Source organism: Ips typographus, linkage group LG15, assembly GCF_016097725.1.
Source record: "Ips typographus isolate SLU linkage group LG15, UJ_Ityp_2.0, whole genome shotgun sequence".
In the NCBI taxonomy this organism is placed as follows: Eukaryota; Metazoa; Arthropoda; class Insecta; order Coleoptera; family Curculionidae; genus Ips; species Ips typographus.
Window position 1 is genome coordinate 2199384 of NC_138436.1, and position 25702 is coordinate 2225085.

General features: G+C 36.1%; 1 protein-coding gene and 1 long non-coding RNA gene across 2 annotated transcripts in view; one reads left to right on the forward strand and one right to left on the reverse strand.

Moving 5' to 3' along the window:
• Nucleotides 1–25702, forward strand: part of LOC145738266 (uncharacterized) — a 266136-nt gene that overhangs the window by 171640 nt on the left and 68794 nt on the right. The window lies entirely within an intron of this gene.
• On the reverse strand, nt 4196–5334 carry LOC145738372 (uncharacterized). The gene is made up of 3 exons (XM_081993193.1): nt 5319–5334; nt 4421–5266; nt 4196–4358 (listed from the first exon to the last, which is right to left on the reverse strand). The coding sequence occupies exons 1-3, from the start codon at nt 5332–5334 to the stop codon at nt 4201–4203; spliced, it is 1020 nt and encodes a 339-aa protein (XP_081849319.1). The 3' UTR covers nt 4196–4200.

Below are 25702 nucleotides of genomic sequence, written 5' to 3' on the forward strand. Positions count from 1 at the left end.
GCAGATATTCCGACGACTTTAAACAGTTTTCATTAACATTATATTTGTTAGGTCCTAAAGCATATCGTAAGCTTTCAAAAGTAATAAGACTTCCGTCAAAGGTTACTCTGCGTAGGATTACTCAAAAATGGAAAATATATCCGGGGCTCAATGATTTCATCTTCAAAATTATAGACCTGAAAGCTTCAGTGATGCCTGAAAAATCAAGGGACTGTATTTTAACAATAGACGAGATGTCACTAAAATCTAATTTGTTTTATAATATATCCAGAGATATTATCACAGGGTTTGAGGAACTCCACAACAAGCGTTCTACCTGTATTGCTACAAGTGCTTTAGTACTTATGGTAAAAGGTATTTCACATAACTGGAAACAACCGATAGGATATTTTTTTACTAGAAATTCTACCGGCGTGGATGATTTGAAAGAAATAATCATTGAGACAATCCGTAAACTGAGAAACATAGGGCTTAAAGTTTTGGCAATTACCTCTGACCAAGGACCCAATTTTTATAGATTAGTCAAAAGTAATTTTAAACTAACTCCAGATAAACCTTATTTCTTCATCGACAATGAAATTATATTTTATATATTCGATGTGCCTCATTTATTAAAATCAACGCGAAACAACTTTTTTTCTTAGAGTTTCAATTTAAATGATGGAAACACAAGCAAGTCTTATGTAGAAGCCTTATATAATATGGATAAAACAAAACAATTTAGATTAGCACCAAAGCTGTGCGATGACCATATATTTCCCACAAGTTTTAAAAAAATGAAAGTAAAGTTAGCATCTCAAATTTTTAGCCATTCTGTTGCGGTTGCTCTTCATACTTATATCGATTTTGGGCAAATTTCCTCAGAAGCCCTAGCAACAGCCAACTTTATAGAAAGTATGAATCAACTATTTGATATATTAAATTCAAGTAATTTAGAAAATTGTCATGCTTTTATGGGAACTTCAACTCAAATCGACGTTTTGAATAAAATGGACACGTTATTTTTAAATTTAAAAGTTACCGATAGAAATAAAAAAAATATTACCAATAGATTAAAATTTATTTATGGATGGAGAATTACTATTTCCTCCACATTAAAACTATGGGACGTATTGCACAGCAAAGGCTACAAGTTTTTATTAACTCGCAACTTAAATCAGGATTGCCTCGAAAATTATTTCGGACAAATCAGAAACGCTTGCGGAAATGCCAAAAATCCTACGCCTATTCAATTTGGCAGGGCATTTAAAAGCCTGCTTGTATTGAAATCTTTTGAACAAAGTGAAGGTAGCAATTGCTTGCAAGATATAAATGACATTTTACTCACTATAACACCCGATTTTATTCAAAAAATTGTATATTTTGAAAAAAAAGAAGGAAATAAGCAAATATTAAAAGTTGAAACTAATGATTATAGAAATTTACTTACTGTAGATGGAAATAGCTTAGTTTATGTTAGTGGATATTTATTGCGCAAATGCTTGTTAAGACATTCTTGTAGTATTTGTTTAAATTATTGCAATACGTTTGGCACTGATAAATCTACTGTGTTTTGTGAACTAAAAGCTTACAAGAACAGTACGAAGCCATTTGGCGGCCTAATTGTGCCACCTAAAAGTTTTGTAGAATATGTGTGTTCACTGGAAGACCTTTTTGTTTTAAATTTTAATTCAATGTGCGCAAAAGAAAATACGGGATATAATCTAACAACAATATTTTCTAAAGTAGTGTTGGCACATCCATGCCGCGAATTTAATTATAAGTATTTGGTAGCTTTATATACTAGAGTAAGAATTTTTTATACCTTAAAATATGCGAACAGGGAAATTAGATATCAATCATGTAATAAAGAAAATCCAAAATTAAAAATACTGAAAAATTTGTAAATACAGAATAATTTATTAACTCGATCACAATCAGACAGGGAATAGTATATTATTATACAATAAATAAAAAAATTAAAAAAATAAAATAAATGCTGATTCGCTTGTAGATTTCTTTTTGTAATACCCCCGTATAATACTTCCCAGCGAAAACTTTGTAAGTTTGCCTGAGCGACCCTCGTATTCGTAAAGTAAAGTGATTTACGACCGGCCGCAAAAAAAGCCGGCTTTTGCGACAGATCAAAGAAGTGATCCTACTGGTTAGACTATTTATATACTGTGGTTTGGCCACAGATATGGAGATCAGTAGCCCCGGGATTCAACAAGGCGCCTCCACCATGTCACGTTTCGGGGGTAGCGCAGGAAGAGAAACAACAAACGTAGCTCAAGTATGTCTCCTTTATTTGTATACTGACGAGGATGCCTAACTAAATCTTACCCCCAGATTAAGAGGGCCGCTAGTACCGCTACAGGCGGGACGCCCATGGAACACTCTCTACGAGGGGGTGTGTGTGTGTGTGAGTGTGCGTAAGGCCTCCTGATGTGCCGCCAAGCGGAACCCGCTCGATACGAGCAGGGAACCCCTATGTCCGACAAGCCCGAAGGATTTACTTTATGCACAGCAAGCCCCCCTTGGAGTGTCGCCAAGCGAAACCCGCTCGATACGAGCAGGGAACCCCTATTACCGACACGCCCTAAAGGACTTACTCTAGGTACTGAAAGGGTCAAGAGTCCCGACGGTCACCACTGGGTTGCGTAAGGACTCTAGTCTGTTCAGCCTGGATTTCCAAGAAGGTATCGAGCCGTCCGGGCACTAGGAAGTTCGGACTGATGCTCGATAGACCGACCCAGAGACCAGTAATCTTCGATGGCTTGAGACGCCGATTAAATACTCATCTCATGACCCCAATTTGCCGGTCTCGCTGATTCGGCAGTGTACTGGGGGAGACCGGGGCCAGCCTAGGTAACGGAACATGGTGCAACTTATGTTATTCGTGACAATATCTATCTAACGTACAATTTATTTTCCAACTGATTAACATCCTACAGCAAATTTAACTTTTTGTGTCTGCTCAGCTCCTATTTATATCGAAGAATTAATGCTAATCACGTGTGTTTTCTAAGAACTATCCATAATGCCCAAACGGCATTTGGACCTCGAGCCAACGTTCGATTACCCCACGCAACGTCAGGTACCGACGTTGGGGCGACGGCATTTCTACTCGTATTTGCACTATTTTGGGGAATACAAATTTGAGTCGATTGCACGTCGGGTCACCACCAATACGGTATATTAACCCTTTCAGTCATGACCCTTCTGAAAACATTTTGAAAAAATTTGTCGTTTTGAGGTAAAAATATTATTTTTTTTATGATTTTTCGTAAAGTCTAATTAGTTTCCTGCGGCCGTGACGTCATGTCGTCGACGGACAATATGTCTAAGTGGAAAATTCATATACATATGAAGGGTGCACGGGAAAAACAAGCTAAGTCAAATTTTGATGTTTTTGAGTACAGCAGTTTTATCTCTAAAATCGTTGTTAACTGGTCACCTATAAGCATTAGAAACATAAATATTTTTTTATATATAAAGCAGCATGCTTTTTTATTTAATATAATAATTACAGGTTGTAAGGTTGTTGTTGAAGAAGATACAAAAATAGGTCTTGACTTAGCCTGTTTTTCACCAGATTTATATTATAAATTTTAAGTTCGTCAAACTTAAGTTGCAAACAAGGTAATTCATAAATTGAAATGTATGTCAAAAAATACTTATTTGAAAACTTGTTTTTTTTATTGATAAAAAATTATTAAACTAATTAGTTACTAAAAAGATTGAAAGGTAAGTAGGTCATCCGCCATGTAGTCTTACTACTTTTGTGATGTTTTCTGAAACAAAAGCAAGACTTAATTTTACTTAAAATTTACCGCTTATAATAAAATTACTTTTTGGACGACTTACTTTGAAAGTACCTCATGTACGCTTCCATTTAGAAGCAGAAAGGGGTTATTTGCCGCGCGCGAGCAGAAAGAGAGATTTTCTGCTCTAGAGCGTTTTCGCTTTCTACTAACAATCTAGTCACCAACTTTTTTCGGCGTTTCCATAACAACGCTTGACATACCTGTTTGAAATAACCACATTCCGTCAAAGTGATTTATCGGTGACAATGAGTTCGAGCGACGAAAATGATGTGAGTTGTCCTTCTAATCCACCCCACAGCAGTCGTCGAAAAAATATCGTCTATATTTCGAGCCAAAAGTACTTTTGCCGCTTTTACATGATTGCAGCGTTCGGCTTCGCCTCAAGCTGCAAATTTCATGTGCAAGCGGCAAATATATACTTTCCGCTCTTAATATAGAATATACTATTATCGATATATGCAAGGTTGGAAAAGTACTCTTGGGCAGTTGGTCCACAAAAAGATTTCAGGCATTGTAGGACTGCATATTTTTCAGCGCTTATTTTTAGCAAACCTGAAGATGTATGTGACGAAACTTGAGTGAGAAATTATTATGATTAAGAAAGTGAAAATTACCTTCATACAGGGAGTTTGGAAGAAGAAACTCATTTGCCTTTAAAGATGATGCAGCCTTGTTCTTCTTGTCTTTCACAACTCCGCTAATCCAGCGACCATTATAGGAATCTCTATATTTTATCAAACGTGGATGCTCTTTTGTAATTTCTAGCTCTCTGATTGGACGAATTAGAAATGGACATTTCTTTTTGAAGTATCCACTTAAAAGCTTTGTCCACTGTCGAAAAATATGTTGGTTCTTCTCATCAAGTTGAATCACGTCAAAGGGAGAAGGCTTCAACCTTGCACTTTTTATCATATCGCACAACTCAGTTGGCGTCTCAAATCGGGCTTTGTGATTCAGTATTCCCATATTCTTATCTGGCTCCATATAAGAATGCCCTCTTATTGGAAATATAACTTTTATGTAATCCAGCCGTTTTTCTCCATTTACCACATAATGGAGGAAACGAAAAACTGTATAATTTTTATTTTGACCCCTACAGGAATCACAAAATATTTCTAAAGTCTTTACATTGGGATCAAGGTGGTTGTAAAGAAAATCGTGTAGTAAGGACGATACGTCATCGCTTCCTTTTTTCCCAACATTTTCTGGATAAACATAGAAAAAGCTTCTCCCGGTTGAAAGTACATGAATGTTGAAAATATACATCGAGAGTTGCCTTTTATAGTACACGACATTTGTCATGATATTTGGAAGAGGTAAGTTTTTTCCATAATCACTACTACTCAAATACACTTTGAACTGAGGACTATTACAATTGTTTATCAGTGGGCCTGAGAAATGCTCAAAGTAAAATTTTTCTGTCTTGTGTCTGTTTATTATAAGCTTACATTGATTTCTTTCTTCAATAGTACGTCTAACGACTTGTTGTATTGTCAATGAAGATTTTCTTACCTTCCTTGTCAAACATGGCATTGAATTTTCAAACTTAAAACTACTAAAGTGGTCAAGCTTTCCAAAACGTCTGACACAGTCCGTCAAATGAATAAGACTATGAACATTTAAAGTGACAAAGCCTGACCCATAAATATTAATGCAATTTTTTATAAAATGTCTTAGTAAATTATCCGCATAAATAATCAATTCATTAGAAGAATATCTTTCACTAATTTTATTCACTGGTATACTTCAAACCGATTGCAATAACTTCTGCATATGTTTAACTAATGCCCCAATTTCTATATCAACTAAGTTGCTCTAAAAACTGGAACATAATGCTCTAACTTCATTTTAAATCCGTGCGGAGAAATATTTTATTTATCAAAAAAAAACTAAATTGACGATAACGTTTGATTGCTTCTCCCCTAGATTATCTGTAAACAAAAATAAGAAAGTAAGTTATCGAAATGTAAACACAAAACCAAATTTACGGTTGTCTAAAGACCATATGGTTTGAAATGCACTCTACTTAAGTAGTGTAAACAACCTATACTCGGTTTATTTTGTCTTGGTAGCGGTTTTGAGGTAGGTCAGGGTAATGCTTGTGTCGTCATACCCATCCTACCTTTAATTAAACAAGAACAATGGTCAAATATCATTTGTTTTCTTTGTGCCACAATAGTCATTATTATATAGATAAAATCTAAATATACAATATATAGATACAAGGTGTCCAGAAAGGGTATCGGGTATTTGTAAGTTCAGTAAAACAAAAGTTATTTGTATGCAATAAAAAAGTTTATTGTTTATTATTGTTACGTACGAAATAGAGTTTTCGTCCGTTAACTCGTTTGATTTGTGTTTTTAATGTACATGGGCCTAGTTACACTAGTAGACCGATTCCGATCGCTTAAATCCTCCAATTGCACTTTGTGCACATTTTGTTGTAAATGTGGGTGCGTGACCTGATAAGTTATCAGGTGCCGTAGTCACGTGATTGGTTTCGATTTTTGTCGGGGAAGCGTCGGTTTGTGGTCGTGTTTCTTTGTGTCAGGTGCCATGTGCCTATTTAATCACCCCACTTTGTGATATCGGTCTCTTTACCACTACAGCACTCGAACTGCCGACATCTGATCTTTTCTCTGAAGCGATTTTCGGCATCGACGTTACGGTTACGGAAATAGCACCAAGGCAGACGTTCTCTGCAAACTACGCAAAACTAGTCGATATAGCAACCGAGACTTACGACGCAATGAGGGTTGATGAGAAACAAATCGATAGGGTTATAGCCCGCGAAGAAGTTTCTTATTACGCCACAGCGTTAATGCAGCTCAAGCTTATAGAGACAAAAGCGAAGCAGGGGGACCAACATCTGACCAGTGCAGAAAAAGATTTACGGAAGGCAACTTCCGATGACGTCTTCAATGTCCCACAAACACTATTCACTTACTTAAAGGAAATAGGGACATATACGGATAAAATGGGCAAGGAAACCAGACTCGAAGTACCGCCACTACCAACTACAGTTGTGCAAAACTTCGGAGGTTACCACGCAGCTGAAATAAATGCTGATACACATGCCTTATTCGAAGAGGTACCGTCATTGGGAATAGCCGGAGATATGGTTATGGCTTTAGCATCAGATGACGCTGAACCAGTACCAAACTTCCATATAGGAAGACCGGCAGGCACCGTATGGACAAACAATCTCATTGGGAGATTCCATCCCATAGGTCCGAGGAGACCAGAAATTAAGCAGCGACTAGCAGGTTTCGGAATTACAGTAAATCACTTTACAGAGTATATTCCTGGAACACGCTTTAATCTAACACAGTAATTTCTGGTCTCCTCGGACCTATGGGATGGAATCTCCCAATGAGATTGTTTGTCCATACGGTGCCTGCCGGTCTTCCTATATGGAAGTTTGGTACTGGTTCAGCGTCATCTGATGCTAAAGCCATAACCATATCTCCGGCTATTCCCAATGACGGTACCTCTTCGAATAAGGCATGTGTATCAGCATTTATTTCAGCTGCGTGGTAACCTCCGAAGTTTTGCACAACTGTAGTTGGTAGTGGCGGTACTTCGAGTCTGGTTTCCTTGCCCATTTTATCCGTATATGTCCCTATTTCCTTTAAGTAAGTGAATAGTGTTTGTGGGACATTGAAGACGTCATCGGAAGTTGCCTTCCGTAAATCTTTTTCTGCACTGGTCAGATGTTGGCCCCCCTGCTTCGCTTTTGTCTCTATAAGCTTGAGCTGCATTAACGCTGTGGCGTAATAAGAAACTTCTTCGCGGGAGTTAAGTCACCCTAAAGTGCCGACTATATATTTCTAAGTGCTTAGTATACATTTATAAATGCTTAGCTTGTTGTTTTCTCCTAGATAGTTGCGCTTCCAGTTTGGTTAGAGTTAGTCAGTTGAAGTTAGTTGTAAGATACACTTATTTGTAATTTTTAGTAATTAGGTATCGCTAATCGCGTATCACAAATTCAAAGTTATACTACTCCAGACGATTGGTTTTATGTAAACACCCGTGAAAATCCAGCAGATTTACTTTCACGAGGATTAAATCCTGGTTCACTAGTTAGTGAACCTCTTTGGTGGCATGGGCCCACTTGGCTTAATAAGTCTATCAACGAGTGGCCTCAACGAGTTTTTTCAAATTCCGATCATTCTACCTTTGATATGCCTGAAAAACGAGCAGTCAAACCTTTATCTTTTCCGATTGTTGTTCACGACAAAGATGATAGCTTATTCAAAAGATTTTCTTCTTTCACAAAGCTTCAACGTGTTGTTGCTTATTGTCAGCGTTTTCTAAGAAATTCTAAACTTTCTATAATATCCAGAAGTATTGGTCCATTAAGTGTAGATGAATTGAACGTCGCGCTTAAAACTCTTATTCGTCTTGTTCAAGAAAATGCATTTGCAACTAATTTTCATAACCTTAAAAAATCAAATAGCGTTTCTAATAACAGTAAACTATTATCTCTTAATCCTTTTATTGATCAAGATAATATCATCAGAGTAGGTGGTCGTTTACAAAACTCAAATTTTACTTATTCTAAAAAATTTCCGATAGTTTTACCAAGCGATCATACTTTCTCTATGTTGCTTGTACGATTTGAACATATCAGACTTCTTCATGGAGGACCTCAACTTGTTTTATCAAATTTGAGAGAACGTTATTGGTTAATATCAGGTCGAAATTTAGTACGAAAGGTAATAAGAACTTGTGTAACTTGTTCTCGTCTTAATCCATCTAAGGTTCAGTATTTGATGGGAGAACTACCCATACATAGAGTATCCCAATGTAGAGCTTTCTACAATGTTGGCATTGATTTTTGCGGCCCATTTCTTTTAAGAGATCGGTTAACTAGAAACTTTAAAAAAATAAAGGCTTATGTTTGCCTATTTGTATGTCTTTCTACCAGGGCAGTGCACTTGGAGCTTGTGAGTGATTTATCCACCGATGCTTTTATTGCTTCTCTTCGTAGATTTTTTGCTAGAAGAGGTTTAAGTGCTAATATTTACTCTGATCACGGTAGTAACTTTGTAGGAGCTAGAAATGAAATTCAAAAGTTTTTCAATCAACATAAAATAACTATTCAAGATAAATTAACTTTGGACAATGTAAAGTGGCATTTTATACCACCCAAATCCCCTCATTTTGGAGGTATATGGGAGGCTGGAGTGAAGTCGGTCAAATTTCATTTGAAAAGAGTTTTAGGTAACGCTATTTTGGGTTTTGAAGATTTTGCAACCGTCTTAACTCAGATTGAGGCTTGCCTCAATTCCCGTCCTTTATCTCCCTTGAGTCCAGACTGTTCCGATTTTCAACCTTTAACCCCCGCACATTTTTTAATTGGCCAAAGTTTAATGACACTTCCTGATCCCAACTATACCGAAGCTAAAGAAGGACGCCTTTCAAAGTTCCAAAAATTACAAAAAATTGTGCAACATTTCTGGCAGAGATGGTCGAAAGAGTACATTTCTGAAATGCAAGTGCGATCAAAATGGAAGAAAAATTTTCCAAATTTGATTCAGCCTGGAGTGATAGTCCTCATTAAAGAAGATAATTTGCCTCCACTTAAGTGGCAGTTGGGTGTAGTCGAACTAGTGCATCCTGGCAATGATGGTATAGTTCGAGCCGCCACAATTAGGACATCAACCGGAAGCCTTCGAAGACCTTGCACTAAGTTATGTGTTCTTCCAACGGAAGCCTAGTGCCTGTGTTTCAAGTGAAAACTTTTTGTTGACTTTGAAGCCTATAGGCTGTCAAGGGGGCCGGCATGTTCGGACTTGAGCCCTCTAATTGTGTAGTTTAGGTAGTTTTGAATGTTCGCCTAAAAAGGCCTTTGTTTTGTGCAAGAAGTGCGCCATTCTAACCTCACTTTTAAGTGTCAATTGTCGTTGTTGTCTACGCCCATCATGACATTGATGGTTGGTTGTTGTTATAAAAAATGGGGTTATGTATTCTTTTTAATCACGTTTTTAGAAATACAGTCCACAAAATAATCAAACTAGTTTCATTCAATTCAAAAATAATCATATCTAAAAATTAATGGTGTACAGATGTACAATATCTATCAAACGTACAGGGTGATTCAATTTTGACCACCCCCTTAACTTCCATAATTTTGATTTTAGCAAAAAACGTTAAATACAAATCTAGTAGATATTTAGGTCTAATTTACCCTTAGATATTATACAGGGTGTCCCAAATTTCAGCAACTAAATTAACCCTTAATCACATAGTCGAGGCAACAGTGTTAAAGTAACAGATGCTGCTGCGGAAACAGTTGAATATCGATACAGACATTTTACATCAATTAGTGTTGCGCAATGGGCAGTGGTTGAATTGAATAACACAACACAACTTTAGAATAATACTTTAATGAAAAGAGATCGTTAAAACTTAATAAAAAATAAAAAAACTTTTTACTAAAACATCACATCATACTTTTATTTTCCGACTACCGACATCTTCACTGTCATCTGTCCACTGGCAAAACGACTTATCATATACTAAACAATCATTTCATTGTCCACTTTAACACCCTCCCACAATGAAAATATTGTTGACTTCCTTACATTTTATTGACAAAAGAAAAAAAAAATAGTAACATTGATTTCTTAAAATTAAATTAGACTCAAACACTGTCTCAATTTAGCAAATTGAATCTATTGAAGTGGCTTGGTGAAAACGTCTGCTACTTGTTCATTTGTATTAATATACTCTATTTTGATTAATCCAGATTAGATTTTCTCTTTAATAAAAAAATTTTTGATGTCTAGATGTCCTCTTGTCTAGATGATTTTCAGGGTTATTAGCAATGTTAATTGTTGACTGATTGTCCTCAAATATGAGCACTGGTTTATTTGATACAAATACATAGAAATCATTCAACAATTGCCTCAGCCAACATGCTTTGGCTACTTCAGCTGTCAGTGCTATATACTCTGATTCTGTGGTTGACAAGGAGACACAATATTGTCTCTTGCTGGCCCACAAAACTGGACAACCAAAAACTTTAAGAATAAAGCCAGAAGTTGATTTACGATCAACTGGGTCCTCTCCCCAATCTGAATCCAAATACCCACATATTTCTACATTACTACTGGTATCTATTTTCATTTTCAAATGTAGGGTCCGTTTAATATAGCGAAGAACACGTTTTAATGCTAAAAACAATTTTTCATTCGCTGTAACTTGGTAACGACTTAACACTTTGACACAGGTCCGGTCTTGTTCCTAAAACTACATACATTAAACTGCCTATTAGTTGTCTACACAGTTAATATTTTTCATCTACATTAGTGCTCTTCAAAATACTTAAATCAGCATTAAAATCTAGTGGAGTGTTAATTGGTTTGCAATCTTGCATTCCATACTTTGTCAAAATCTGATTTAAATATTTAGTTTGATTTAAATAAATAGCACCCTCATTTATATTTTCACATACATTAATTTCTATGTAAACTTCAATAACTCCTAAATCTTTTATCTCAAAAGTCTTGTTAAGTATATCTTTTAATTTTACAACATCCTGAATACTGGAACCCATAATCAAAAGATTATCTACATAAAGTAAGACAAACAATTTGTGTTCATTTAAACTCTTCAAGTACAAACAAAAATCATTTTGTGAACGTATAAAGCCTATGTCAGTCATTAATTTATTAAACTTGCTGTTCCAGCATTTTGGTGATTTTTTAAGACCATAAATTGACTTGTTCAGTTTACATACTGTATCACAGTTATTCATATTTGTCCCTGGCAAAGACATAAAAACTTCATCTGTTATTTCACCGTAAAGAAAAGCACTTTGTACATCCATTTGGAAGATTGGCAACTTCAGCTTATTAGCAATAATTACAAATATTCGAAATGTGGTCAATTTTGCAACAGGTGCATATACATCATACAAATCAGTTACTTGCTGTTGGAAACCTTTTGCTACCAAACGAGCCTTATACCTGTTTATTACTCTTAATTTTATAAACCCACTTACTCTAAATCACGTTTGCTTTTTCTGGCCATAGCACTTCACTCCACGTGTTATTCTTACGCAGTACTCTAAGTTCCCGTGGAATAGCTGCTTCCCACTGAGCAGAATCATCTCTGGATGCAGCCTCCTCCAAGGTCACTGGTGCCTCCCTTTCAGAATAGAAACTAACACTCTGTAGTCATTAAGCCATGCTGGTGGTCTAATTGGTCTGCTTCTGCGATTGGAAGTTTGTTCCCTCACAGGTCCACTAGCATCTAAATTGGAGTCTTGGGTAGTTTCTCTGGTTTCTACAAGGTCTTCGGCACAATCTGAGATTTCACCTTCTTGAGTGTCTGGTTCTACTAAATGTAGTTTCTCTTCTTCTAAGTTTCCTTCACTGGTCAGATTTTGTTGCTGCTGGTGGTTCTGAGTACTTTCATTATGATTGTTAAAGTCTAATAATACTACTTTTGACTCAATGTTCCTCGTTTTCCTTGTTTCAATTTTATTTGCTTCTTGATGTTCTTTAGGAAGAAATACTACGTCTCGGTGTAGAGTAACGGTATTTTTGTATGGCAAAAATATGCGGTATCCTTTAACTTCATCACTGTATCCCACTAATATACCTTTTTCACTTTTTGGGTCTATTTTGCGTCGTTTTTCTTTGGGTATATGCACACCAACTGGGATTCCAAAAGGTTTTAATAAATGTATGTTGAAACTTCTGGCATGCCAAATTTCGAAAGGTGTTTTGTTGTTAACGGAACTTTTTCCTACCCTGTTAAGAGTAAAAACCGCTGCATTAATTGCCTCTGCCCAAAATTGGTTTTCTAGACCACTGCTATACAGTAGTGTTATAGCAGCCTCTACTAGTGTTCTGTTTTCCCTTTCTGCCTTGCCATTCTGTTGGGGGCTGTAGGGACAGGTTTTTTCATGTTTTATACCCCTACTGTCTAAAAATTCTGTAAGGTCTTTGTTCAGAAACTCAAGGTCATTGTCCGTACGTAACACTTTAATCTTCTTTCCAGTTTGATTTTCTAATTTGTTAATAAATTTGAATATTTGAAATTTGGCTTCCCCTTTAGTTTTTAAGAAATAAACAGTCCTATAGCATGAATAGTCATCTTTAAGGAGAAGAAAGTATTTTGCTCCACCCAATGAATCAGTTTCAAAAGGTCCACAGACATCCGAGTGTACAAGGTCACCAATTTGACCTGAATTACTCTCCACCCTTTGAAAAGGTAAACGATGTTGTTTCCCTGCTAGACATCCCTCACAAACGTCATCTTTAAAATTCAAATGCGCCATTTTTTCATGCCATATATCTATACTTTCAACTACGTTACAAACATCAACTTGTGGAAAGTCTGTAGAATTAAATTTAAAATTCATTGAAAACAGCTTACCATTTCTCTTTGCAGTTGCCCGAACAAACCCATTTCTGTCTACAATGTCACATTTTTCACTATCTGAAATCATTGTCATTCCTTTATCTAGCACTTTCCCAATTGAAAACAAGTTTGTTTTTCGTTCTGGAACAAACAGCACTTCACTTAGTCTTGTTTCAATCCATTTGTCACCATTCCATGCCTGCAGCACTATTCGCCCAACTCCAGCCACATCTACTAAAGAGCCATCACCAACTTTTACTTTTCTTCCTTGTGTCTTGTCCAAACATGTAAACATCTGTTTATTATGGCACATATGATCACTTGAGCCACTATCAAGGCACCATTTTTCAGATTTTTCAGTGTATTCATTCTGAGAATTATCGAAAACCACAAATGCATTTGAATGCCCCTCAGTATCTCTACTTTCACTTCCCCTATTTCGATTTTTGTTTTTAAACCAACAATCACTCCAATTATGTCCGGATTTCTTGCAATAGTTGCAAAAAGGGTTTCCTTTATATCCTTGTCTACTTGGGGTTTTCTTTTGTTGCAAAAACCTGCAATCCTTTTTTAAATGTCCTGGTTTATTACACATAAAACACTTGTAGTCCTGGGTTAATCCTTTTCCTTTCATTCTAGACTCACTTGCCTGGTAATTTTGTGATTTAACCACTAACGCTTGTTCTACTGTTTCACTGGTTTTCAGTCTAGTCTCCTCAACTAGTAATATGGAAGTTAAATGTGGTAAGGACATCAACACTTTGGTAATAATCATCTTGTCGCTGAGCTCCGCTCCTAAATGCTTTAATTGTTGTTTAATCTCTTCGAATTGAGATATGAATTCAGCTACTGTACATGCTTTATATTATAGACTGAAAAATTTCTGCTGTAATAAATGTACACTTACAGCTGACTGGTGTTCATAAACAATCTTTAATTTGGTCCACATTGCACTGGATGTATTACATGTTATAATGTGGTTGAGTGGTTTTTCCTCAAGTCTGAGGGCAATTATCTCTTGGGCTTTTGCATCCTTTCTTTCCCACTCTTCTTCATTATTTCGGGTCCTCTCACATTCTCCAGTCACTACTTTGTAGAGTCCCTTAGACTTTAATATTATTTCTGTCTGAAATTTCCATGTACTCCAGTTCTCTTCACTTAGTTTAATTGTGGGTGTAGTTTGCTCCATGTTTCAAACTTTATTTGTGTTTATCACTGTAATTTAAGCTTAGACTGCCCCTGCCTGAATACCGGGTTTTAGTGTTGTCCTGTAAATATTCTTTTTTTTCCTTACAGGCTTGGTTTTACCTTGTAGCGGGGTCGTGGTCAGTTATGCTTGTTGTCGACTAATCACAACACTCCACGTATAATTAAACTGCTCCAACTTCACTAAAAATGCTTTATTAACATAATGGGGAAACTTTGAGACAATTTCTCATAAAGTTAGTTGAAAGGTAAGAACGTGGTAAAGCTAAGGTGAACATATATTTGCGCCTGAAATCTGACATCTTTTTCTTCTGCCGGCCGCCTGACAGATGTCGTACGAAAACGACGTAAAAACGCCGGTTGACGCTACAATACTCCCCACCCAGTAACGGAGTAATTTAAATCTTTGATTAAAAAATCACAACGTATTAACTGACAAGATAACAGCTTAATTAAACAAATTAATCATAAACCTGTTAAAACATATTAACAGCAGTAAAATAAAATACAAGATATGTACTTACTTATACTATTAATACTTAATTTAAATTTGGAATTGTACTTTTTTATTAACGCCATTAGTTAAAGTTGGATCCTGGACATTACTAATACTAGCATATGAGTGATCGTGCGAGATAATATCTTGGGGTAACAAAAAGGCCGGTTTCAACCGATCCATTGAAATATTTACATCTTTGTCCTTTATAGCAATTGAAAAATATTTGTCTAAACGTTTCTTCACAAGGAAGGGTCCGTCGTAAGGGGGTTGTAAGGGTCTCTTTACTGAGTCACGCCTTACAAAAACATGTGTACAGTTGTTCAATTCAGGTGAAACCACATTTTTTGGCTGGGAGTGGTGATTAAAAGATACTGGTCTTAAAAATTGCATTTTTTCTTTGAGTTTGCCGACAAAAGTAATAGGGTCTGTCTCTTCTCTGGAGGTTTCAAAAAATTCTCCAGGTAAACGGAGTGTAGTTCCATAATGCATTTCTGCAGGAGAAACTCCTATCTCTTCTCGAATTGCACAATGAAGTCCCATTAAAACCGTTGGCAATATCTCCGACCATTTAGGGTTAGCGTGCGCCATGATAGCGGATTTAAGAGTTCGGTGCCAGCGCTCGATTTTCCCATTAGTCATAGGATGGTATGGTGAAGAACGAATCCTTTTACATCCTAATAATGTAACAAGGATTTGAAAAGCGAGCTTTCAAACTGACGGCCTTGATCGGTTATAATTCGTAATGGAGTTTCGAAACGACATCCAATCCAATTATTATAGAAGGTTGAAACAAGTTTCAGCTGTCATGTCACTGATAGGGTAGGCTTCCGCCCAGGTAGTGAATCTGTCAATACAAGTGAGACAGTAGGAATACCCATTTGAAGATGGTAAAGGTCCAATTATGTCCATGTTAACAACTTCAAAACGAGAGTTGGAAATCTCGATTTGAAGTTGTTAACTTTACAACAACAACAAATTAATGCACGTTTTCGTCCATTGTCGGATATCCTTATTCATTGAAGGCCATACAAGTCGTGCAGCTATAAGCTTATTAGTAGCTTTAATGCCTGGGTGTGAAATGTTATGGAATTTTTTGAAAATAAAATGACGATAGCTTTTGGGTATGAAAGGTCGAATTTTGGATTGAGATGAGTCACAAACAATTACTGTAGAAGTGTCAGAAAATGTACACTCTTTAATTTGAAGAGAAGAGTGTTCTGGGTTACAAAGCAAATTTAATAGTTCCGGGTCCGTAGATTGATGTTCACGCAGAACTTCATAATCAATGACCTGAGGGAAATCAATGCTGCTGATTCGAGAGAGTGCGTCCGTTACAATGTTATTCTTGCCGCTAATGTGTTTAATATCGGTGGAAGTTGAGAGATAAAATCCAAATGACGAATTTGTCTTGGTGAGGCTTTATCCATTTTCTGCTTGAAGGCGAATGTTAGTGGTTTGTGATCAGTGAAAATTTAAAGGGTTTGCCTTCGAGAAGGTACTGAAAATATTTGATTGCAGAATAAATGGCTAACAACTCTCTGTCGTATGTGCTGTAATTTATTTGAGCTTTTGAAAATTTTTTTGAGAAGTAGCTTAATGGTCTCCAAGAATCGTCTTCAAACTGTTCCAAAACTGCCCCCATTGCAAAGTTTGAAGCATCCACTGTTAAGGAAATCGGAGCGGTCGATGAAGGATGAACTAACATAGATGTATTAGCTAAATCTTGCTTACATTGATTAAAAGCACATAATGACTCTTCTCACCAATTTAACTTGGTTTTGTCCCCTCTTTTACAATTATTATGAAGAGAGTGAAGGATTAATTGGTTAATTGCGGCATGAGGAATAAATTTCCTGTAGAAATTCAAAATTCCAAGAAATCTTCTAAGCTCTGAAACTGTGTTAGGGATAGGATAGTTTAAAATAGCATTAACTTTGTCAGTTAGCGGTTTAGAACCTTGTGAAGACACTTCTTCATGTCCCAAAAAGGTCACTTGACTTTCTCCAAAAACACATTTTTGTAAGTTTATAACTAGTCCATAATCACTAAATCTTTTAAAAATTATCTGCAGACTCTCGTCGTCAGAGGCTATTAAAATGTCATCAATATATGGAAAGCAGAAGTCTAGATCTTTAAGCACCTCGTGAATGAATCGCTGGAAGGATTGAGCAGCGTTTCGCAATCCAAATTGCATGCGGGTGAATTCGAAAAGACCGAAAGGAGTGATAATCGCGGTTTTGGGTATTTAACATTCATCTAAAGGAATCTGATGATGGCTCTAACCAAATCTAAAGTTGAAAAGACTTGTTTACCATTTATAAAATAAGAAAAATCATGGAAATTAGGAATAGGGTACCTGTCGTCTACGGTAACCGAATTGAGGCGTCGGTAGTCACCTACTAGTCTCCAGTCTCCAGAAGACTTTTTCTTTACTAAGTGTAAAGGGCTGGCCCACGGACTATTAGAAGGGCGACAAATTCCTTGCTCCAAAAGGTATTGAAACTCTTGCTTAGCAATTTTTAATTTGTCAGGTGGTAGTCGTCTAGCTCTAGTAATGACTGGTGGTCCTTTAGTCAAAATAGTGTGTACAGTATTGTGTTTGATGTCAATAGGCAAAGAAGGAAATTTGGTTATATTGGGATACTTTTTCAAAAGATCGAAATACTTACACTTGGGTGATAAGGGGTGCACACTGATTGTAAGTGTGTGACCTAATGATCCACCAGTAATCAACTTGGTTGTCGTATCCAGTAAACAGTTCTGTCGAAGATCCACCAATAATCTAAAGTGGTGTAAGAAATCCGCACCAATTATTGCTTTATTAGTTTTAGCAATAGTAAATGGTCAGGAAAAAGTTCTTCGTAAACCTAAAGTTAATTTTAAAATTTTAGAACCGAATGTAGGAATTGAAGCATTGTTTGCTGCATATAAGGTAAAATCTGGGTTTAAGTTATTTTTATCACTGCTAGTGCTAGGGATTATTGATACATCAGAGCCTGAATCTATTAAAAACCTAATTTTTGTCAAAGGGTCCTTAATAATTAGTCTGTAACTTACTGCATTAGTGAAAAGCTTCTGGACATCTTGGCGACCAGATTCAACCACGCAGTTTGTCGCCGCGTTTAATTGCGTGGTTGATCGTTTTCCTGGTTGGAGAAACTGCATGGAAGTACACATTTGTTGGCTTTGTTCTTATACTTGGCATGGTACCAACAGAGATTCGGCGCCGACGTGGAATTTTCTTGGTTCTGGCGAGTGCGATGAGGTGTCCTTGACCTGTTGCGTCTGAAGGCGTTCTGATTCTGGCAAAGTTTTAGTTCCTCTACCTGTTGAGCTAACTTTTGTACAATATCAACAAGGTTGCTATGACTGTCGGCAGCAACAGCAAAAGATTGAGGCTGTTCGATTTCCGCGATTTTGTCTGCCATTTTAGATAAGTTTTCTAGAGAATCGCTGCTAGCGGCTAGTACAGACTGAATCTGGGTTGGCAAATGTTGGAGCCATAGAGTCTTCAGAATTTCCTGAGAGACGGAACTGCCACCTAAACGAGTCATTTCATTTAAGAGTTGTGATGGCTTACGATCACCTAAGGTTCTGACAGCAATTCCTCAGTTTTTTTTCACTGGAGTCAGAGTATATTGATATTAGTCGGTTTTTAATTCCCTCGTATTTACCCTGCTGAGGAGGATTAATTAGAAAATCAGTCACTTGGGTTAATATGTCCGTGTCAATGGCACTCAAAACGTGGTTATATTTTGTACTGTCCAGAACGATGTGGGAGAGCTCAAATTGCGCCTCAAGTTGGATAAACCAAAGTTTTGGATCGTATTTCCAAAAAGGAGGAGGTTTGATCGCTACTCTACTCACGTATTGTTGGTTGATTTCCGGGTTTGGGATGTTCCCACTCGTCGACACATGTCGATGGTGGTTGATCGTCATGTTGGATGCTTGCCGATGGATGAGACATGGTGCTAGATGTTTCCAGTCGTCCCAAAGAGTCCCAGAAGATTGAAAATGGAAGGAGTGTGTCCGAAGGTCGGAAGGGTCACCAATTGTGGTGGTGTCGTGGTCAGTAAGCTCGTTTTTGACTAATCACAACACTCCACGTATAAATCAAACTGCTCCAATTTCACTTATTATGCTTTATTAACATTATGGGGAACTTTGAGACATTTTCTCAATAAGAAGGTTGTAAAAAGAATAAAATATTAGGAACTTGTGTTCGAAAACATTGGCGCCCGAAATCTGACTCTTTACTCTCGACGCTTGACAGATGTCGTACGAAGCAACGTAAAAACGCCGGTTGACGCTACAAAGCCATATCGCCACACACCACAAGTTCTAAGGTTAGAACAAAAAGAGAGGTTAACTACTCTTGGAACATGTTAATGTTAATTTTGTTCTTTAGTTGTTTTATTAAATTAGTTTGATGTTTGGACATGAATTGAATGTGTTTTGCTTCCACAATAGTGATAACCCAAATAATCACTAATATAAGCTAAGTTAACTGTTTTTATTCAAACTAACATTAATACTATAATTCCAATATTAACATTCACTGAAAAGTAAAAATTATTGCAGTTTACAGTGTTCTTTTATGTTTAACACAATATAACAATATCATCATTAGGTGATTCAGTAAACTGCATTGCTTCAATATTAGAGCAGAAATGTATGGCTAAAAATAATCCAGTAATAATTTGAATTATTAAACATAGTCAACCTCTAATGCTAATACGTCTTACGAGTATATGTAGCCTTATCTAAAAGCATGCTAAGAATTAGTAGTCATATTTTTTAATAAAGTAGTTTGTGGTGAGTTTAAATATTAGTTCTAGAAACCTCTTATATGAGACAACATCTGCCTATCAAGTACTATGATTGTAAAGAAAACATATTGTGCTGCTGCAATGTTCTTTTAAAACAATAAATCCAATGCTTAATGAATATAAATTTTTACATATTTTGTTTAGTCGAACTTACCCCTTCCTATAAATACCATCTCAGAAGAATGTAATGTCTCCACTCTGTGAAGATGGACTACTTTAATGTAGAGAGGGAATCAAACAGTAATACCAAACCACGGACAACGCCTGTAATCCCTTGGGTATTAAATGCATATTGTGCACCCGAGCATCCACTGTGACATCACCGGCGTATCGCATTGAGGAAAGAAGTTCCGCTGATAGGCCATATTGGGTCTGTTGTGATGTCATATGCCAACTTGTCACTTGGCTTTTGTTTTTGTTTTGTTGTGTCAAAAAAATTAACATGCAGCTAAAGTAATTGTATTTTTATTACAATAGTCTAAAGCCTGGTTTATAAAATAAAATTTAAATTTAGATTTAAATTTAGATTTAAATTTAGTATTAACTAAGAATAGGACTAGTGGTTTTAAATCAAGACGTTCATAAATGAAATTTAACTTTAACCTTAAATTTAGCTGTATCTCCTGACCTTGGATTTACTTAAAATTATTATATATTTAAAATATTCTCTTAAAGTTAACGCTAAAGTTAAATCATCTTGCTACTGCGCAAGCGTCCCCAATGACACAATCAGCTGATTTGTGTTTTGAATTTGAATATTTGGTTAAGGTTTTTCCTGGCAGCTAAAGGTTACGGTAGTTATATATGCCTATTTCCGTAAATCCCATGGGGCTATGCTGACACAACGGTTCCCAGGAAGATGCTATTGCTATAATGCTTATTCTACGTTTTAGGTTGCTTAATGTATTTTATTATATTCCTAGATTACTCTCTACTGTAACTTCGTATAGTTAAGTCGCACTAATTGTAAACTCTTAATAAAATCATTCTTTTTAAAAAGGGTTTCTGACGTCGAGTTTATTTAAGTGGCGCAGTCGGTAGGATTGTGGCGGTAGTGATTTTCGGACAATTTCGGTCTGCAGTCATTATTTGGGCCCTTCGACCCTTCAGCGCAATCCAAAGAATCTAGGACGTCAGGCGACACCCAGAGTGAGAGTCGGAAAGGAAGAAGCCAGTTCAACTACGTAAGTGCCATATTCCTTTCGCTCCTTCCGAAATACCCCGTTTAGGTGTCTCGTTAGGAATAATTTATTTAAGTTCAGTCTATCGAAGACAATTTAGGTTAGATCAGTCTATTGGAGACAACTTTAGGATTAGTTCAGTCTATCGGAGACAAAATTAGGATTAATTATCAGTTTCTGAGTGAAAAGTTAAAAATAACATAATTTTTAATTAATTGTTGTTTTCTTCGATGAGTGATTCCGAAAACGAATTTGATGCTATTATAAATCAATTTCAAAGCTCTCTAAAATTATCAAGGGAAGTAAAACAATCAACTCCAAACACTATTCCCACCATGAATAATCAAGCAGGTAGTCAGGCACATGTTGCTTCATTTAATTGGAATCTTTTCAAATCAAAAGTGGATATTATTAAACCATACGATGGAGACGCTAACACCCTTAATAAATTTATTAAAGCATGCCAAGGTCTGATTGATTCTTACAAAGATTTGAATGATGCCGAACTTAACAAACATATTTTCGATTGCATTCAAGGTAAATTGATTGGTAAGGCAGAAATCATGATTGGCAATCGATCAGAACTTTCTTCTTGGGATCAATTTAAGAATGCTTTGATTCAATGTTTTTCCGATCGCAGAAATTTGGAATGTCTAATTCAAGAATTAACACGAACGCGACCTTTTAAAAATGAACACTTGCTAAGTTTTGGTAATAGGTTACAATTACTTAGGAGTCAAGTAGCGCAACGTATTAGTAATGACATTACATTAAGTAATGATCAGAAAATGTGTCACATTCAACTATATGAGAAAACCGCCTTAAATACATTTATTGCCGGATGTACAGGAGTTCTTAAAAACAACATGCATATTAAGAGACCTGATAGTATTGAAGATGCTATGGCTTATGTTGTAGAATTCGAGAATTTTGAAAATCTTTACGGTTGTTTTTCAAATTTGGAAAAATCTAATAGGGTAAATCAAATACCTTCTAGATCATCAATCGGAAATACATCTTTTTCCCCGATGAATTCAAACAACTCACCAAATTATTTTGGTAATGCGATTGCAACGAGTCCAATGAATCGAAATCAATTTATTCCAAATTCGAATAATCAACAATTCAATAATTTTCCCCAGCAAGCATTTTCATTCCCGAGACCGCAAATGAATCAAAGGTCAACATTTCCATCACAACCGATAAACGTCCAACCCAGAGCTCCGAATTCTACCAGATTTCCTACAAACAGAGAAGTCTTCGGACCTCCGAAAAATGTTTTTAGACCAAATCAAACCCCTATAAATCAACTTCCAAAACCAATTCCAATGTCAGGAATATCAAGAGCAACCAATGCCACTCGCAAACCATTTCAAAACCAATTTATGCAAAGGCAACAATATCAAAGACCTAATTTTAAAATAGAGGAACTCTACAATAATGAATGCGACGATAATCAATATTTCAGTCAGTACAACAATCAGGACTATTTGAATGACCAGTACGGTACCGAATTTTCCGATCAATATGCCGATGAATCTCAATTGAATTTTTATCCTGATTTTCATTTAAATCAGAGTAGTGAACAACGGTCTATCGATACTGAAATCCAAGGTCCCGAAATCACTGAAATTGACGACAACCAAAATTTTTCCAATTCCAGCCGGACAGGAAATCAAAGCTGATAGAAATTAATATTTCATCTAGTAATGCTTTACCATACATTCAAATCCAAAATCCTAATATAAAGCTTTTGATTGACACTGGTAGTTTTAAGTCAATATTAAAGCCTTCCATTGCTGAAAGTTTGTATCCACACTGTATATATCATACAAATAACGTAATTAAAACAGCTGTTGGAAGTCAAACTACGCGATGCCAAGCAAAAATACCAGCATTTGCAGAATTTGGATTGGATTATGCTATTGATTTCATACTCTTTGATTTTCACGATTTTTATGATGGTGTAATAGGTTTAGTAGACCTGATTAACATGAATTTAAATATCGATTTAATGAATATGTTTTTGGTAGGTCCTAATATCGAAATACCATTTAAATATCGACATATTTTGGATTCAAATTTCTCAATTTCGGTAAACGCTAATGAGATAATTTTAAAACAAGTACCAGTAAGTGTGCGAAATGGTGAAGTTTTAATCAATGCACAAAATTTTGAAAATCTAATTATCCCTACATCACTTTCGGTAGCGAACGAACATTATGCACTTGTTGAAATTCAAAACCCAACTGATAAGTGTGTAACCATGACATTGACCGAACCGCTTGTTGTTGAACCTTTTGAAAATGATAGTTTTGAGATGTTTACATTCGAGGAAATGTCCTATAGTTCATTACCATCGGAAATTGATAGACCAAAACAAGATTTCATCAACAATCAAATACGTGTTGACCACATGAATAAGGAAGAGAAAACTGCTATAATAAAACTTTGTAGAGAATTTTCCGATATCTTTTATGAACCAAACACAAAACTTTCATTCACTTCCAAAATTAAACATGAAATCAAAACAACTGACGAAATCCCGGTACACACTAAGTCTTATCGATATCCATATATCCACAAGGAAGAAGTAAGAAAGCAAATAAATGAAATGCTAGAAAAAAACATTATTAGACCATCATCTAGCCCATGGTCATCCCCCATATGGATTGTCCCTAAGAAAATGGATGCTTCGGGAAAACAAAAGTGGAGAATTGTTGTAGATTATCGGAAAATAAACGAAAAGACCATTTCTGACAGATATCCAATCCCTAACATCAATGATATTTTGGACAAACTAGGCAGGGCACAGTATTTTTCTACGTTAGATCTAGCTAGCGGATTCCACCAGATAGAAATGGAAGAAACATCAATTGGCAAAACTGCTTTTAACGTAGAAAATGGGCACTACGAATACCTTAGAATGCCCTTCGGTCTTAAAAACGCACCCTCAACTTTCCAACGCGTGATGGACGAAGTCCTTAAAGATGTACAAAATAAAATTTGTATGGTGTTTATGGATGATATCATTGTTTTTAGCTCAGGCTTGGAAGAGCACATTAAAAATTTAAAATTGATTTTCCAAAAACTACGTGACGCAAATACAGGTTGATAAATGCGAATTTTTACGTCATGAAGTAGAATTTTTAGGACATATCGTAACAAGAGAAGGCATAAAACCGAATAAGAAAAAGATTGAGGCAATCCAGAAATACCCGATACCAAAAACTCCAAGAGATATTAAATCTTTTCTAGGATTACTTGGGTATTATCGTAAATTTATTAAGAACTTTGCCAAAATTACAAAGCCCATGACAGAATGTCTCAAGAAAAATTGCAAAGTAGAACACACTAAAGAGTTTGTCGATTGTTTTAATACATGTAAGAATCTATTAAGTTCAGAACCTGTCTTAACCTACCCAGACTTTAATAAACCTTTTGAACTCACTACGGATGCTTCCATGTATGCAATAGGAGCAATACTTTCACAAGATAACCACCCCATTTGTTACGCATCAAGGACACTCAATCCAGCGGAAATTCACTATTCTACGATAGAAAAGGAACTTCTAGCTATTGTGTGGAGTTGTCAGTACTTTCGACCTTACTTGTTTGGTCATAAGTTTACTATCCTGACAGATTATCAACCATTACAGTGGTTATTTTCCTTAAAGGAACCTGCTTCTCGTCTTGTTCGATGGCGCCTGAAGTTGGAAGAGTTTGATTACCAAATTCAGTACAAACGAGGCAAACAAAATAAAGCAGCGGATGCACTTTCTAGGAATCCAGTAGATCTTAACGCCTTAGAAACTGAATCCATATGTAATAACCCAGGTGATATTGATAACGTAATCGATAATTTCATAATTCCAGGACTCGACAATTTACCTAACTTAGATATTGATGAAATTATGTTGGAAACTTCCAATCACCAAGATCCTAGAGTTAATATAATTTCCAATGTGCAAATTAAACCTCCAAGGGTGGAATCAATACCTCCTAGTGACCTCGAAACAGTTCACTCAGCAGCCGAAAATCCACTCTTTGGAATACCTCTTACGGAAAGACCAATAAACCAGTATAAAAATCAAGTAATAATGACAAACGGAGACATTGAAGTACCAAAAATAAAGCAAACTAATGTGTTTAACAATATGCGATTTTACATAACAATATCAATCAGAAATTACGAACAACACGTGATTAAAATTCTTAAGGAGTATTTAAACCCGCGCACTTTATATGCCATTCATTTTAAAAGTGCTGAAATCGCAAGATTGTTTACCATAACCGTCCAGAAGTACTTTAAAAATTCATCTTATAAGTTTGTTCAATGCTCTACATTCTTAGAGGATATTGAAAGCGAAAATGATCAAAGAAAAAAGCTTACATTGTACCACACAACGAAGACTTGTCATCGAGGAATTAATGAAATGCGAACAGCATTATTAAAACGGTTTTATTGGCCAAAACTAATAGAAGACGTGGAAAATTACGTTAATAATTGTGAAAACTGCCAACGAAATAAGTACGACCGAGATCCACCGGTAGTGAAATTTAATCTAACACCCACTGCATCAAGACCGTTTGAGCACATTCACGTAGACACGTTTAGGATGAATTACGATGCATTTGTAACGATAATTGATTCATTTTCTCGTTACGGACAAGCATACCCTCTTAAGAGTATAACTGGAACAGAGGTTGTGGAAAATTTGCTGACATTTATTACTCATCATGGACTACCCCTAAAAATTACGGCTGATCAAGGAACTGAATTTAAGAATAAAGATCTTGAAG

What these genes read in the sequence shown, in the direction of transcription:
- LOC145738372 (XM_081993193.1), bottom strand. An exon ending in TCCAAACTCCCTGTATGAAG is followed by an intron (nt 4,359 to 4,420) that starts GTAATTTTCACT and finishes ATACATCTTCAG; the next exon opens with GTTTGCTAAAAATAAGCGCT.